The sequence below is a fragment of the Schistocerca serialis genome, chromosome 4 (assembly GCF_023864345.2).
Source record: "Schistocerca serialis cubense isolate TAMUIC-IGC-003099 chromosome 4, iqSchSeri2.2, whole genome shotgun sequence".
Classification (NCBI taxonomy): domain Eukaryota; kingdom Metazoa; phylum Arthropoda; class Insecta; order Orthoptera; family Acrididae; genus Schistocerca; species Schistocerca serialis.
Genome location: NC_064641.1, coordinates 26,315,872 through 26,331,943, shown reverse-complemented (window position 1 = coordinate 26,331,943; position 16,072 = coordinate 26,315,872). Strand labels below are relative to the sequence as shown.

General features: G+C 35.1%; 1 protein-coding gene across 1 annotated transcript; it reads left to right on the top strand.

Annotated features, from left to right (window-relative positions):
- The first annotated feature begins 11,630 nt into the window (after window positions 1-11,630).
- On the top strand, window positions 11,631-12,801 carry LOC126473728 (uncharacterized). The gene is made up of 2 exons (XM_050100972.1): window positions 11,631-11,979; window positions 12,785-12,801. The coding sequence occupies exons 1-2, from the start codon at window positions 11,631-11,633 to the stop codon at window positions 12,799-12,801; spliced, it is 366 nt and encodes a 121-aa protein (XP_049956929.1).
- The last annotated feature ends 3,271 nt before the right edge of the window (window positions 12,802-16,072 follow it).

Below are 16,072 nucleotides of genomic sequence, written 5' to 3'. Positions count from 1 at the left end.
ACCTCCACAACTGAAGCTATATTTTCATTTACCAATAACGTTTTGGAATACCTTGACAAGAAGACAGTACCTGTGGGCATATTTTGCGATTAGTCTAATGCCTTTCACCGTGTCAATCGTAGAATGCTTATAGAGAAAGCATGCCACTATGGACTCCAAGGACAAATGGGCAGCTGGTTCAAATCCTATCTATAGGGCAGACAATGGAAAATAGTGTTAGATGGTAACACTACACAGATAGGAGGGGCAGAGCCTGACTGGTGAACATTAAATTATGGAGTTCCACAAGGTTCTGTCCTTGGTCCCCTGTATTTCTGATATACATCAATGACCTACATTTGTCCTCAAACAAAGCAAGCAGCTTTACAATGTTTGCAGATGACAAAGATTTGGTGATGGACAGTAAGATATCCCCTGACATAGAATTAAATGCCAGCCAATTACTAGAGGACTTCTGAATTGGTTCACAGTAAATTCTCCATCAATAAACCTCAGCAACATCAATTAATTTCATTTCCATTCTCGTCACAAAAGCCCATAGAAGATAAACATTGCACATGAGAGCCAGCAGATACAGAGGGTAGATTGTTTGAAATTCTTGGACATAAAAATAGATAACAGGCTTAGGTGGGAACACCATATCCACCAAACTCTGAAAAGGCTTAGTTCAGCAACATTTGCCATCCATATAATCACCAAAATTGGAGACACCAATGCTCAAAATCTGCTTACTTTGGCTACTTCCATTCACTTATGTGTTATGGAATAATCTTCAGGGGTAATTCACTGCTGTTGACAAAAGTCTTTACAAATCAGAAAAAGGTTTCCAAATCTTGTGTGGAGTGCCCCCATGAAACTAAAGGCACAACCTTTTTAAGCAAATAGGAATACTAACCACTACTTCACAATATCTATTTTCAATCATGACATTCGTGCTTCACAGTCCGTGCCAACATGAGATGAATGAAATGTACCATCATCACAACATAAGAAGGAAATGTGACATACACTGTGACCTGAAAAATCTGTCTCTGGTGCAAAAGGTGTAAAATACACAAGCACAAAAATCTTCAATGCACTACCAAGTAATATTAAGTGTCTATGAGGTAATAATGTACTATTTTAAAGTGAGCTAAAGGAGCTCTTGCTTGAAAAAAGTTTCTATTCCCTAGGAGAATTATACAGCAGAGAAAGCTAGGATTATTTACTATGTATTATTGTGCATTCCTGATTCAATATGTCTTGCTGCTTTAATTAGATTAATTAGTGATCTGTAAGCCAAGAAGATGCTCACTTTCACTCTGTAAAAAACTGTTTGGATAAGATCAGAAAATTATATCTTAACCTCTGTTTGTGAGTGTAATTAGAACTTACTGACTATGTTACTTTATTATTATTTTGAATTTGTATTCTTAATCTTTGCTTATCATCCTGATGAAAACATTTAGTTTTGACTTGTTCCACATCCATGCGTTTCCATGCAAAAAATAAATAAAATAGCTAAATACTCTTACCACTTGTTTCTACCAAATAAACACTAGATTAATGTATAGTGTATTGCCCCAGAAATAAGTCAAAATAACTTAATTAAGCCAACACACTTGCCCTTAACTCTACTAAGCACATTTGAGCAGATTAAGGCCAGGAGAAAACCTTGTACCAATCCTTGTGAAAGCCAACATTTTATGTTCTCGTATTTTGAGTTTAGTATTTTTATAGCACTGCATTGTCAATGTGATCCTCTGCATTTACTTATGATTGTAAGACCTCAGCCATAGTAAAACTTAATGTCTTGTATGAATCTCTCTCTAGAATTCTTTTACAAAAGAAAAACTAAAAAGCATCTGGTCAGAAAAAAATGAGTCAGTATTTTATCACTGGCTACTTTCCCAAGCACTTTTGTGTAGACTGGATAGTGTGGAAATAACCCTTGAGCCAGTGACTGATGACTCCAGCACAGTCTTATGACTCCAGCACAAGAAACATAACACAGTCAGAAGCTTATTAGACATCAGAAGCTTATTAGAAAATGACAGCTTTTATAATCTTTTAGGGTGCCATTTTTTTAAAGTAATGCCTGTTGCTGAAGTGAACAAAGTATCTCAAAGCAAATACAATGTTTCCTTATGTGACTTTCTATTAATGAATGCATGTTTGAGGTCATTCTTTGGAATAATTAATTAAAATTGGAAGTCAGTGATTTCAGTATCTTGTCATTTCTGCTACACTTACTTTCTGGGAACTCAATTTGATTTGTATTATAATATTTATTTCCTGCTTAACACTGCTTACAGTGTCCTTATATATGTTCCATCAGAAATCATTTTATTGGTCTGCTGATAAGAAACTAGAGAATTTTATATCCACTCATTTTTGCTTGTCATGTATCTGCTTTGGTCTAACGTCAACTGCAGCAAACAGCTTGTCCTTAGAAAAAGAAGTGAACGTGCAATTCAGTGGGTTTCACCACATTTTCTTTGATTCATGATTTGATATAAATCATCCAGATGTCAGATCTCTTACTGAAGTTCACACTTCTTGCTGACTAGTGTATGTCTTAAATTTCTAAAGAACTAAATGTATAAAATTTGGCATCTCCAGATATTAAAAATTATGGTAAGAATGCATTACTACACACTTATTCTATATGTTAACTAAGTTCTGGTTATATAAACCTGTATTAATAATGTAAGGAACAATTGTAAACACTATATTACAATATTTGGATATGTATTTTCCATCAATGGGTCTCAATTTATAGAAAAAAAGTATCCCATTGTAGACAAGCAGATAAAACACATGTATAACTTGAGTTACTACTGATTTCTCCATCTTGGGCTTACAGCAATTTAATGAAAGACAATTTTCACACCAGATACATTTTGCTTCTGTTTATAAAGGATCTCCTGCTGTCATTAGCATTTCCACTTCTATTCTCCAAACTACTGCGTCTTTCTTCTTTGTTAGCAGAGGTTGGTGGCAAAAGACTTTGTGTTGGAGATTATGTAAACAATAGGCAGAAAACCAATGACCACAGAAGATGCTTTGTAAGTAAAAATAAAATGTGTTTGGTCTAAAAATTGATTTTAACAGCTGCTGCAGAAGATGGCCATGCAAAGAAACATAACATGTGTAATATTTTTGTTGATATTAGAATCCCTCTGAAATTAAATATTGTTATTTGTTGGAGTAATGCATGGGAAAAATTTATAATGGTTAGTTCTCTCTGCTGTTCCTGAATTTCTCCTTTATGAACAGATTTTGTGGAGGAGTATGTGAGTGATATAAGATTTAAAAAATGATAAATAAAAGAAAGCAATTCCTCATAACAAATATGCATAAGGACAATTATAGTGCCAGTTGAGCAGCATTCAGGAGCACAAAATGATAACTGTTTCATTCCATATACATATTATCTTCTCTGATATTTGTGTGTGTGTGTGTGTGTGTGTGTGTGTGTGTGTGTGTGTGTGTGTTTGTCTTGTGTGTGGGTGTGCAGACATGAAGCAATAAATAAGAAAAGTATGCATTACTGTTGTTTTGTTTTTGTTTGTTCATATTAGTTCATATTAGTATGTGTAGTGTCCATGATGAATTTAGCATGGCATAATTATAATCTTTTAAGCAATTTCAATTTTTCTGTGCATATTAGCGTGTAGAGTAGTGGTGTGTGACATATGGCACAGAGCCAATGATCCCCCACTCTGTTATCAGCACCATTGATTACTGATAAGACAATAATCCATAGATGGCAAGGAGTGACACAAACTTGATATGACAAAGTGCCAACATACTTCTCTTTACTTATAGGGCATCCCATTCTGAGCTACAGCTAGTTGAATATATTTTGAATATTATATTTTCCTGTCTTTATTAGTTATGTATTTTGTTAGCTGTCTCACAATTACCTAGTCTTCAGAAAATATTAATTAGAAACATTTGTCACTTACATAACAGTCTGATCATGATTCTACTTGTAAGATTAATAATAACTTGTGTTTCCCAAAATGGTTGATTGGCTGACTTTTACGTGCTGTTTTCTGTTGTCTTTGAATAGGTTTGATGTAATTATTCATACTTCTTACAAGACACCTCTCACTTTTTGCCTCTCTCTCTCTCTCTCTCTCTCTCTCTCTCTCTCTCTCTCTCTCTCTCTGTGTGTGTGTGTATGTGTGTGTGTGTGTGTGTGTGTGTGTGTGTGTGTGTGTGTGTGTGTGAAATGGTGTTTGATGTAACATGAACACATTTATAAGCGTTTGTACTTCTCATTAAATAGTTGAGATAGTTGTGTGGTTAAATGGGCAATCCAAAGGTTCAGAATTCAATTCCCTCTCAACCATATGATTTGTTTTTTTGTTAATTATTACTCCTTTTACCTCCAGCAATAATTAGGGTATATGATAAGTGGCATGCTGCACCATGGTTCATAGTCTATGTTAAATAATGAATGGATAAGTTAGATCAAAGCTTCGAGAAAGACAGGGCATACTCTTTTCAATGGGACCATACCCAATAAAAGATTATGGTGGTCAAATCCACCTTCAGGTTGAGGCAGTATTAGACTTATTATGTTATTGTCAGATTATCTTTATTACTTTTTTCCTTAATTTATTATTGTTTGTCAGTTTTACAATAATATTACCGTATTAAAATTAATCAAAAAATTGCAATTTAAACTACGATACTAAAATGGGTACTATAAAACATATATTTGAGAATTAGAGCACAATATACATTACAAAAATAAGACAGTCAAATAGTAAAAAAGCAGAGTTCCTGCTCTTTTCAGTGACACTGAGTTGCACCACAGGTAGACACCATTCTATCACTAGAAAAATATTCTTCTGTATTGTACAAAGGGGGCTCTTTTAGTATACACAAAATTTTAGCCCTAAATTGTTCAATCGGTAATGAATGACTATCGTTAGATAGAGCATTAAATAATTTTAGGGACACCATTGGGAAGGTGTTCTGTGTCTTAGTTAGTTGACTTCTTGGCCAGTCTATACTGCCCTTATAGCGAGTGCTGTATTGATGAACTTCATTTCTCTTTCTGTATGTTGCATTATTTGTTTTTGTGTGAACAGGGAAGTTGAAAAGATATTGGCTGAAAATATTCAGAACTCCTAATCTGGAAAAATTGGTTTGCAATGGTCAGTTTTTTTTCCTTGACGTAATGGTCCTTATTGCTTGCTTTGTAATAAAAGCATACTCTTGCAGCCTGTAGAATGGCCCCACAGTAACAGCCCATCAGTAATATCAGAAATTGAGTCCGCCTTGATGCAAAACACCTTGTTATTGAACAACAAGGTGCTTTGCATCAAGGCGGATTCAATTTCTGATATTACTGTTTTTCTATGCAAACACGGACCAAATGGAAGAGTTCCAGATAATATTATTGTAACAGCCCATAGCTGATGTGATTGTGGAACATTGCATAGTATACTGTTAATAGGTACTGGTGTGGTATAACACTTTTTAGTTTCCTCAAGAAATATTGGACTCATGAGAGCTTGGAACATACATGTTTACTGTGCTGTTGCCAGGTTAACTTGTTATCAATGAGGAAACCCAGAAGCCTGGTGGCTGCTGTGTCATCCAGTGCTTCAATATAAATTAGGCTGCGTGACATTCTCTGTGTTTTTGCCTTCATTAATTTTCATCTTGTTCATGATGAACCAGACCTTGGCCTGCTTGTGCTTGTGCTTGGGCTTCTGCTTGTTCAAGTGCTTGGGGTACATTCTGCCCTTTTGGGAACAAAGTTGTGTCATCTGCGAACTGCAAGGTGTGCCCATTGGAGCATATGTCATTAACAAAAATTAAGAACAGCAGGGGACCTATTACAGATCCTTGCGGCACATCATGTTTTAACTTCATTTCACCTGATTCTGCCCCTTGTCTGATACAATCTGTTGTCTGTTATTAAGGTAGGATTTGAGAGTATGCAGAACAGTTCCAAACACCATATGATTTTAGCTTGCTGAGCAGGCCTAATGTGAGATATAAACAAATGTCTTACTGAGGTTACAGAGTACCAGTGCTATAGACTCCTTGTCTTCAAAACCCTGAATTATATTTGTAACTAGGAAAAGTACTACTTTTATACTTGACTTACCTTTCAGAAAGCCATGCTGTATATCACAAAAGAAGTTATTCCCTTCAAAATAACTAAATAGCTAATCTTTGATTATGGACCTTATCATATTGGCTAGCACTGGTATTATAGATATAGGCCTGTAGCTTAACACTTCATGTGGATTACCATTTTTGTTAACTGGTACTGTGTGTGCTACTTTCAGGAAGTCTGGACATTCCTTGGCATGGAGACATTTATTTATTATTACTGATAGTGGTTGAGTAATTTCACAGACTATAGTTTTTAATATAGTACAGAGCATGCCACAAATATCAGCACTCACTGAGTGTTTTCATAACTACTGAGAGAGCGGTGTGCTGACCACACGCCCCTTCTATCTGCTTCCTCAGATGAGGATGACACGGCGGTCGGATGGTCCCGGTGGGCCACATGTGGCCTGATGACGGAGTGCCTGCCTGAGTGTTTGTAATGTTTTACTGTTTTTATTATGTCTTTTGGATACACTGTCTTCAACATTACCATGCTGCATTTATTTCCAAATTTCACAGCAACTTCAGGATCTGTTCTGAATTCAAGAATTTTACTTACTCTGCTTTCTACCATGTTTATAAAATATTCATTAAAGTCATCTGGGCTACAAAGATTAAAGCAAGAGGTGGGCTTTTGTCTATGTCCATTAATCAGACCCCATGCTGTCTTGCAAGGAGTGTGAGCTTCTTCAATAAATCTGCCAGTGCCTTCCTTCTTTGCTTCCTCTACTTCTTTTCTGTACATCCTTTTGGACTGTATATAATTGTGGTATAGTCTGTGCTTGATGCCAATATCTTCAATGGCTTTGACTCTATCACTTAGTAGTTGTACAGTGCATTTAATTTTAGCGAATATAGAGGTATACCCACTCTTTGCTTTGACGGTTTTCTGTGTGTATTTTGATTTGGCAATAGGATATCTCTAGGCTTTTAGTGGAGAATGTTTATCAAATTTGGCTTTAAGAGTACCAAACATGGAACTGAATGTTATCATCAAGTGCCAATTATTCACGCATTTGCTGCCAGTCTGTAGAAAACACTGCACTTTTGAAATCATCTAATTTTTTCTTTGTAATAACACTACTTCTGAAGACATATTTTGAATGCGAGCTGGGAATTTGTTGTGTACTTGTTGTGTTTGTCTATATCCTCATGATTACTGCACTGTGAAATTCTGCCTACATACTGTTACTGATATTCTCAATTGTTTAACAAAGAATATCATCTATGATATTATGAACAGCATTAAATTTGCGCTGAATGAAGCAAACTGTTCAGTGCTGTATAATAATAGGCTGTAATGAAATACATTTCCCTCACACAAAAGTTCACTTACATTTTCTCCTGTTATATTACAGCTAGTAGTCTGAGAGTTTTCACAAATAAGAAACAACAGAGAGTGACTGCCAATCACATTTTCAGCCATCAGTAACTGTTTGCACAACTGTTCATAGATGGCAAAATATAAATGTAGAAAAAATAAACTCAGGTACTTAATGTAGGTAGCTTCTTGTCAAACATGTAATGACAAAAATTAATATTTGTTCTTTTTGATGTTTCTTATTCAAGCAATTTGCTGGACAGACTAAGAAGTTTATTTTCCAAAATTTGTTGTTTGTATAAGTAGTAGTAACAACAAACTGTCTTCAAAACAGTTACATAAATGACAGCATTCAAGATATTAACATGAAAGATTCATTACATTATTAGAAGTCTAATATGCAACTTCTCAAGAGTTTACTCACTTACCATCAATATGAATGAAGACAGAGAAGTAAGTTCAAGTTTCATTCTTCTGTCACATTTCATATCATATTTGGAGATCAATATAAATAAATTAACATAATTTTTATGAATTAAAAAAAATAGTTTTCTTGAATTTTATACTGGTTATCAAAATGAGATATTGACCAGCCAGTGCCAAAAGTGAATGTCAATATCAGGGGGGAAAAGTCAACACAGTGGGCACAGCAATTAAGCTGAAGTGTGACTGCAAACAGGCCCAGAGATAACAGCCCTCAGTCTCTGCAGCAGGCTGGGGGAGTCACAGTGCCATCCTGCTCCTCCACCAAGCTGTCGCAGTTTCCCCTCATACAGCAGGTGACTTGTAGCACTTGTCACTTACTCTCTGATGTTACTGCTATTGTTGCAGTTATTGTTGTGTGTATTATTATTAGTATTATTCATTATTTCTGTTTCATGTGTTGATTCTTTTTGTTTGGCGTAACATTAAAGGGTAATCAAAAAATAACAAAAAAATAAAAATCAACAAGTTTAGTACTGCCAATAGCATGACGTGGTTTTCACATAAAAGTACTGAAAAAACAATAATATTTCTCATAATGGAAAAAATGGAAGATCGCTGGAAAGGTTACATTATTCACTGACAAGTAGCATTTTAGAGGTCACAAACAGCTGTCCATCATTTAAATAGAGATTTTAGCTCGTAAAAATGAAAAATAATGCATGTTTGCTGTGGAATGGCTTGTGGACTCCTTAGGCACATTTGTCTCTTAACAGAACTATAAGTGCAAGGACAGAAGGAAGATTAGTGACAAACATCTAGTCAAAACATGTGTAAGTACATATAACTATGAACTGTACTTTTGCACCACACAAATTACTGAACTCCATGAAACATTGTGTCAGTGAATAATGTACCTATTCAGACGATGTATCTTGTCAGTGTTTCAAAAACGTGCCATCTACTTTCACAATGTTTGTACAGCCACCACTAACTATTGGTGTTCTTTTCAGGTTATTAATTTTTCATTTCACTGACTTTTAATCCATCTAGCACGTAATTTCTGCCTCCTTATTCTTGATGTTCTTGACTGTATATGATTTCTTCTTACAACTTTCTCTATGTCTAGTGTAGATGTTCTGTGACAGGTATGTACTTTTGTGGCAAGTGTTTGACTTGAATTATTGCTTTTTCTTTACACCTCCATCCCTGGAATAATTTATTGAAGTTATCTCTTCTTTATTCTTCCCCTCATTTCTCATGTATTTAAATTTTCTCAGTTGTGTCAAATTTTATTTGTTTTTTATATTCACAATCAACTAGCACATAAAAGATTTCATTCATCATCCTAAATTTCCTGGAAGAGGATGATTAGGCAGCATAAATACATGTCAGTTTTTGTTTCCTTGTCTGCTAGAATGTAATATAATGGTCATGACACTACTGCACCAATCTACATAGAGTAATGACAGTAAGCAGTATGTTCTCTAGAAATGACACCTTTTGCCTCTTTACAAAATGTCAATTTTTTTTTTTTTTTTTAGTATCAGTAACTGTAGCAGAGAAAAGAGAGACACAAAATTATAACACATGGTTGAATTTCTCACTTTCAGAGTTAAAAGGAGGTAGGAAACAGAAATGTAGTGTGAACTTTACATATAGGAAATGAAAATAAGGAAGATAAAAATTGTGAATCTAGAGATAGGAAGATAAGGACAGTAAAAATTACGAATCCAGTGCTCATAGAGGGACCAAAAATCAAATGGAATTAGTAAATAAATATAAATGTATGTCAAAATCATACACCAGAATCAAGGAGCAATGCATCAGCAGCCAAATTCTGAAGGAAAATGATTTTCTTATTATTCGGGACTCTTTGCTGAAAAATGTGGAAGTCCAAAATTGTAAAATTGATGTTTGGCTAGGAATCAGGACACACCAACTTAATAATCACCTTCTGAACTGTCGCAACTCAAAAGAAGGCAGTAACTGCAATATAAATATGACCCACAAAGCCGTTTCTGTTCATGTGGGAACAAATTCTCTTAGGAACAGCAGTGAAGAGATACTTATCAACGATACAAAAAACCTAATTCGGTCTGCAAGAAGCTTGTTCCCAGCATCCAGATTTATAATTGGCGGAATTATCAAAAGGAAGTCAGTGGGTGACAATTACATAAATAGACTAAATTGTAACATCATGTGTGGTAGCTTAGGTGCAATTTTTTTTTTCTCCAAACAGATCCTAGGAAACAGATGTCTAGGTAAAGATGGCATACATCTAAATAGACTACATTCTTTTACTTTAAGTAAAATGTTCACTGAGACATGTCACATCATTAGCAACAAGGGAAACTAATATATATGGAGAGGGGTGCTGTAAAAACCCAAGAAAAGCGTAGGACTAATTGTTGTTTAGTGAAAGAAGCAATTAGTAAAAGAAATAAAACAAAAACAGTTATTTGAATCATCTGAATGTAAATGGTTTAATGGCAGGAGGAACAAAAATTGAAGAATTTCAAATTATACTTGCAGAAGCCAAATACATTAAAGTTATTTGCTTAAACAAACATTGGATGTCAGATAATTCTATAAACATTTTAAATAAAATAGAGAATTTCAATGTAGCAAGCAGCTTTTATAGGAAAAATAGAAGTCATGAAGGCTCATGCATACTTCTCAATGATTGCTTGAAGTATGATCTAAAAAGGGACTATGAATATTTAGATGAGGAATGCACTTTTGACAGCTGCTGCATAGAATTGACAGACCTAAACACTTCACTCATCTCTATTTATAGAATTCCAGGGTATCCAACAACAAAAATTTTCCTATCTAAATTATACAGTCTTTTAGAAAAGCTCAAGAAAGAAAATAAGAAAATGTTGTTATAGCAATTGATTTCAACTTAAATATGCTAAGTCAAGACAGTAACATTGTAAAATTTATTGACATAATCCAAAACTCTGGTTTTAAATTAAATTTCTTTGGATCCACTAGAACACATGCCCATTCTGCCACTTGTTTCACTGTGAATATAAGTTTACTTCTGAATTGGGAATCTCTGACCATGCTGCTTTGTTTATCCAGCTACCATCTCAAATAAATAAACAAAGTGATAGCAAAATGTGTATAAAAAGAAACTTCAGCAAAAACAATATGGATATGTTTTACATTAAGCTAAATGAAATAAACTGGTCTGTAGATTATAATATTTCAAGCACTGGGAACTTTAGAAGATTTCTAGAAACATTTATATGAATATTCGATGAAGTGTTTCTATCTAGCATTTGGCATAAAAAAAACTAGAAATAAACTAATCGGGATTATTCCAGGCATAAAAAAATCTAATATAAGAAAAAGACACTTGCATAATGAACTGAAATTCAATACAAATCCAGTCTTTGTTGAATATGTGAAACAATATAAAACTGTGTTCAAAACGGTTGTAAAGGCTGCCAAAAGAATGTTTAACAATAAGTTCATTAGAGGTCATAAGAACAAGTCAAAACTGTCTGGTTGATTATCAGTTCTGAAATAGGTACATCAGCGAACAGCTAGGAAATATTAAAAATCAAAGAATAAATATGTTAATATAACATAAATGTGTATACTTATAAGAATAATGTGCAGTTCTTTGACCTTACTCAAAATTCTGAACAGCTTCCTGTATTTACAAATGTTACACCAAAACATGTAGAAGATGTTATATTATCCCTGAAAAACAAAAGTTCTGCAGGATGGGATCGTATAAATTAAAATGATGTTTAAAATAATATCACATACTCTGACAGAAATAATAAATCAATCATTTGAGCAAGGATGCTTCCCAGAGTTACTGACATATACCGAAGTAAGACCAGTACACAAAAATGGCCCAAAAGAAGAAATGGGAATTACAGCCTGTTCCTATCCTGTTTATATCCTGTCAGTTTTCTCTAAGTTATTTGAAAATCTTGCTGCAACACAGATACTAAATTTTGTTTCAAAATTTAATATCATTGATAAAAATCAATTTGGGTTCCAAAAAAGAAAAAGTACCTTAGATGCAATAAACACTTTTGTTGAAAGAATTAGCTCCTCATTGGAAAACAGCAGCAAAGTTGCAGGTATCTTCTGTGACCTAGGCAAAGCATTCAGTTCAGTGAATCACTCTGTGCTGCTCTATAAATTAGAGTGTGCCCTCCAGTGGTTGACCTCATATTTGACAAACAGGAAGCAAAGAGTTATAATAACATCTAACTCAGCAAATTACTCATTGAAATGGAGACTATCTCACTAGGTGTTCCCCAGTGCTTGGTTTTGGGACCATTACTCTTCCTGTTTTATATAAATGATTTACCCTTGAACATAAAAGCAAAGTCAGTCCTCTTTGCAGATGACACTTCAGTGCTGATTGGGGGGGGGGGGGGGGGGGGGGGGGGGGGGGGGGGAAAGCTCTGCAGAGCTCGCTGACTGTGTTGTAAACACTTTGTATTCTCTGGAAGCCTGGTTTCAATTAAATGGTTTGAAACTAAACATTACAAAAACACTACACACACAGTTAAAAAAAAAGATCTAAACCAAGTGAGATCTATGTCCTACATAAAAATGAAAAGATAGAACCAGCAAGCACAATAAAGTCTTAGGACTAAACTTGGGTGAAAACTTAAGCTGGCAGGCATACTCAGAATATTTAGTTAACAAACTAAATAGCCCTTCTTTTGCAATGGGAATGTTACATGATGTAATAGACATGGACAACCAAAAAATTGTGTACCGTAGTTACTTTGAGTCTATCATCATATATGGAATAATTGTTTTTGGTAATTCAAGTTATGTGGTATGGATATTAAAACTTCAAAAAAGAATCATTAGGAAGATTGTTAAGTCTGTAAACTAAATCCCTAAAATTATATATTGACATGTCTCCAGTACAACAGATTACATGATCTGAATATTGTATGTTATGAGATGAAATAAATCAAATCAAATTGTACAAGTGTGGGTGAGTAGGAGATGGCTCTGAAAAACATATATAGGAGGGTACAGGGAGCAGGGAAAGACCTGGAAGTAATAATGGACTGCAAACTAACAGATTTGTTAGTTATAAAAATGAGGGAAAGGGAGCAAATATGTGACACACATTGTGTTCTGTAACTCTGTAAGGAAAGATAATAGGGAGCCAAGATGTCCAACAGCAGAGAGAGAGACAGCTGTTGTAAATTACATAAGCTCGTCAAAGAAATAAATTACAACTATCGATGTAAGGACTTTTGCATTTCTAAAAAGAGACATTAGTTGTATTTTTAAGAGAAAAACTTACAAATTTTCGGTTATACTATGTATTTACTGTTTGTCTATCACTGCTTGTACCTACTGAAGAAAAACAAATACCTGTGTATTGTAAGAATAGACTTTCATTTGACTTTTTACATTGTCTCCAGGCTTATTAAAAGGGCTCCAGATTTCTGAGACTGAAATAATTTTAAAATTGCTAATAAAGTTTCTTTAAATTTATTTTTCAATTACTAGGGATTCTCAGTGGTCCACAAGAGCATAACCAGGATCTATGCTAGGAATAAGGCAGCTCATGTTAATTTTGGGGAAGGGCGATGGTTGGTGGGAAAAACCACAATTTCTTATAAAATAAATCTCAAATGTATCTACATTGTACTCAACAGAGAGAATGTAGATTGTCTGAGATTTGTACATATTACTTCACTGTTAGAAGCTTTAGAGCCCAGGGCCATCAAGTATTTTGTATTGCAACTAGAATAGTGGAAAATGGTGAAATAGTTCTTAGACTTCAGGAAAATGGCTCTGCATACACTTGATACTAGTCAGTATCCATTACATGTCCTGGTTTCCTACAAACGATGGGGGGGGGGGGGGGGGGGGGTTAATTAGGAGGGCTGCACTCCTGTGGCTCTTGCTGGGTACATCCTTATTTGTGTGCAATATATGTGCAAAATTTTGTATTAGATCTATACTCTGAACATTGGAAAGCAGTAAGTGTAGGAGGAATAATTTTTATTTCATCACCTCAAAGTTCATTTGAGACAATCTTGTATTATGAGTGAGATAAGTACAGATAACCATTCACAGACAAAGGAGGTAACGGGTAATGGAAAGGTACATAAACTTCAGTTGTCAGTAAATAAGTGAGGAATCTACAAAAGATAGGTTATTACCTATATACAATATCAATACCACTCAATTTTGCAGAACAGGGATTTCATTGTGTATTGGTATGTTCCCCTTTTGGAGAGAAAGGGAATCTTGGCAACTTGAAATGAGTCAGACTTTCGTTCCCCATGTCATCCAAACTAGGACAGATAAAATGTCAAATACATTTTTCTAATATCAAGGTTGCTGTATGATCACAGATGTAGTGGAAAAAGATCATTTGAAAAAAATGAAGTTAGTCAAAAACAGGCTTTGAACCTCCATTTTGAAGACAGGTACAACACTCCCTGTATTTTACCCCTGCCACCTTCAGAATTTGAAAGAGGGTATTCCAGTCAACATTGTCAAAAGCTTTCACTAAGTCTACAAATGCTAGAAACGTAGGTTTGCCTTTCCTTAATCTAGCTTCTAAGATAAGTCGTAGGGTCAGTATTGCCTCACATGTTCCGACATTTCTATGGAATCCAAACTGATCTTCCCCAAGGTCGGCTTCTACTAGTTTTTCCATTTGTCTGTAAAGAATCCACGTTAGTATTTTGCAGCTGTGACTTATTAAACTGATTGTTCGGTAATTTTCACATCAGTCAACACCTGCTTTCTTTGCAATTGGAATTATTATATTCTTCTTGAAGTCTGAGGGTATTTCGCTTGTTTCATACATCTTGCTCACCAGATGATAGAGTTTCGTCAGGACTGGCTCTCCCAAGGCTGTCAGTAGTTCTAATGGAATGTTGTCTACTCCCAGGGCCTTGTTTCGACTCAGGTCTTTCAGTGCTCTGTCAAACTCTTAACACAGTATTGTATCTCCCATTTCATCTTCATCTTTATCCTCTTCCATTTCCATAATATTGTCCTCAAGAACATCACCCTTGTATAGACCCTCTATATACTCCCTCCACCTTTCTGCTTTCCCTTCTTTGCTTAGAACTGGGTTTCCATCTGAGCTCTTAATATTCATACAAGTGGTTCTCTTTTCTCGAAAGGTCTCTTTAATTTTCCTGTAGGCAATATCTATCTTACCCCTAGTGAGATAACCCTCTACATCCTTACATTTGTCCTCTAGCCATCCCTGCTTAGCCATTTTGCACTTCCTGTCAATCTCATTTTTGAGACGTTTGTATTCCTTTTTGCCTGCTTCACTTACTGCATTTTTGTATTTTCTCCTTTCATCAATTAATTTCAGTATCTCTTCTGTTACCCAAGGATTTCTACTAGCCCATGTCTTTTTACCTACTTGATCCTCTGCTGCCTTCACTATTTCATTCCTCAAAACTACCCATTCTTCTTCTACTGTATTTCTTTCCCCCATTCCTGTCAATTGTTCCCTTATGCTCTCCCTGAAACTCTGTACAACCTTTGGTTCTTTCAGTTTATCCAGGTCCCATCTCCTTAAATTCCCACCTTTTTGCAGTTTCTTCAGTTTTAATCTACAGTTCATAACCAATAGATTGTGGTCAGAGTCCACATCTGCCCCTGGAAATGTCTTACAATTTAAAACCTGGTTCCTAAATCTCTGTCTTACCATTATATAATCTATCTGAAGCCTTCTAGAATCTCCAGGGTTCTTCCATGTATATAACCTTCTTTCATGATTCTTGGACCAAGTGTTAGCTATGATTAAGTTATGCTCTGTGCAAAATTCTACCAGGTGGCTTCCTCTTTCATTTCTTAGCCCCAATCCATATTCACCTACTACATTTCCTTCTCTTCCTTTTCCTACTGTCGAATTCCAGTCACCCATGACTATTAAATTTTTGTCTCCCTTCACTACCTGAATAATTTCTTTTATCTCATCATACATTTCATCAATTTCGTCATCATCTGCAGAGCTAGTTGGCATATAAACCTGTACTACAGTAGTAGGTGTGGGCTTTGTGTCTATCTTGGCCACAATAATGCGTTCACTATGCTGTTTGTAGTAGCTTACCTGCACTCCTATTTTTTTTATTCATTATTAAACCTACTCCTGCGTTACCCCTATTTGATTTTGTATTTATAACCCTGTATTCATCTGACCAAAAGTCTTGTTCCTCC

Excerpts from the sequence above, each read along its gene's own strand:
- LOC126473728 (XM_050100972.1), top strand. The coding sequence starts at position 11,631 with ATGATGTTTAAAATAATATCACATACTCTGACAGAAATAATAAATCAA.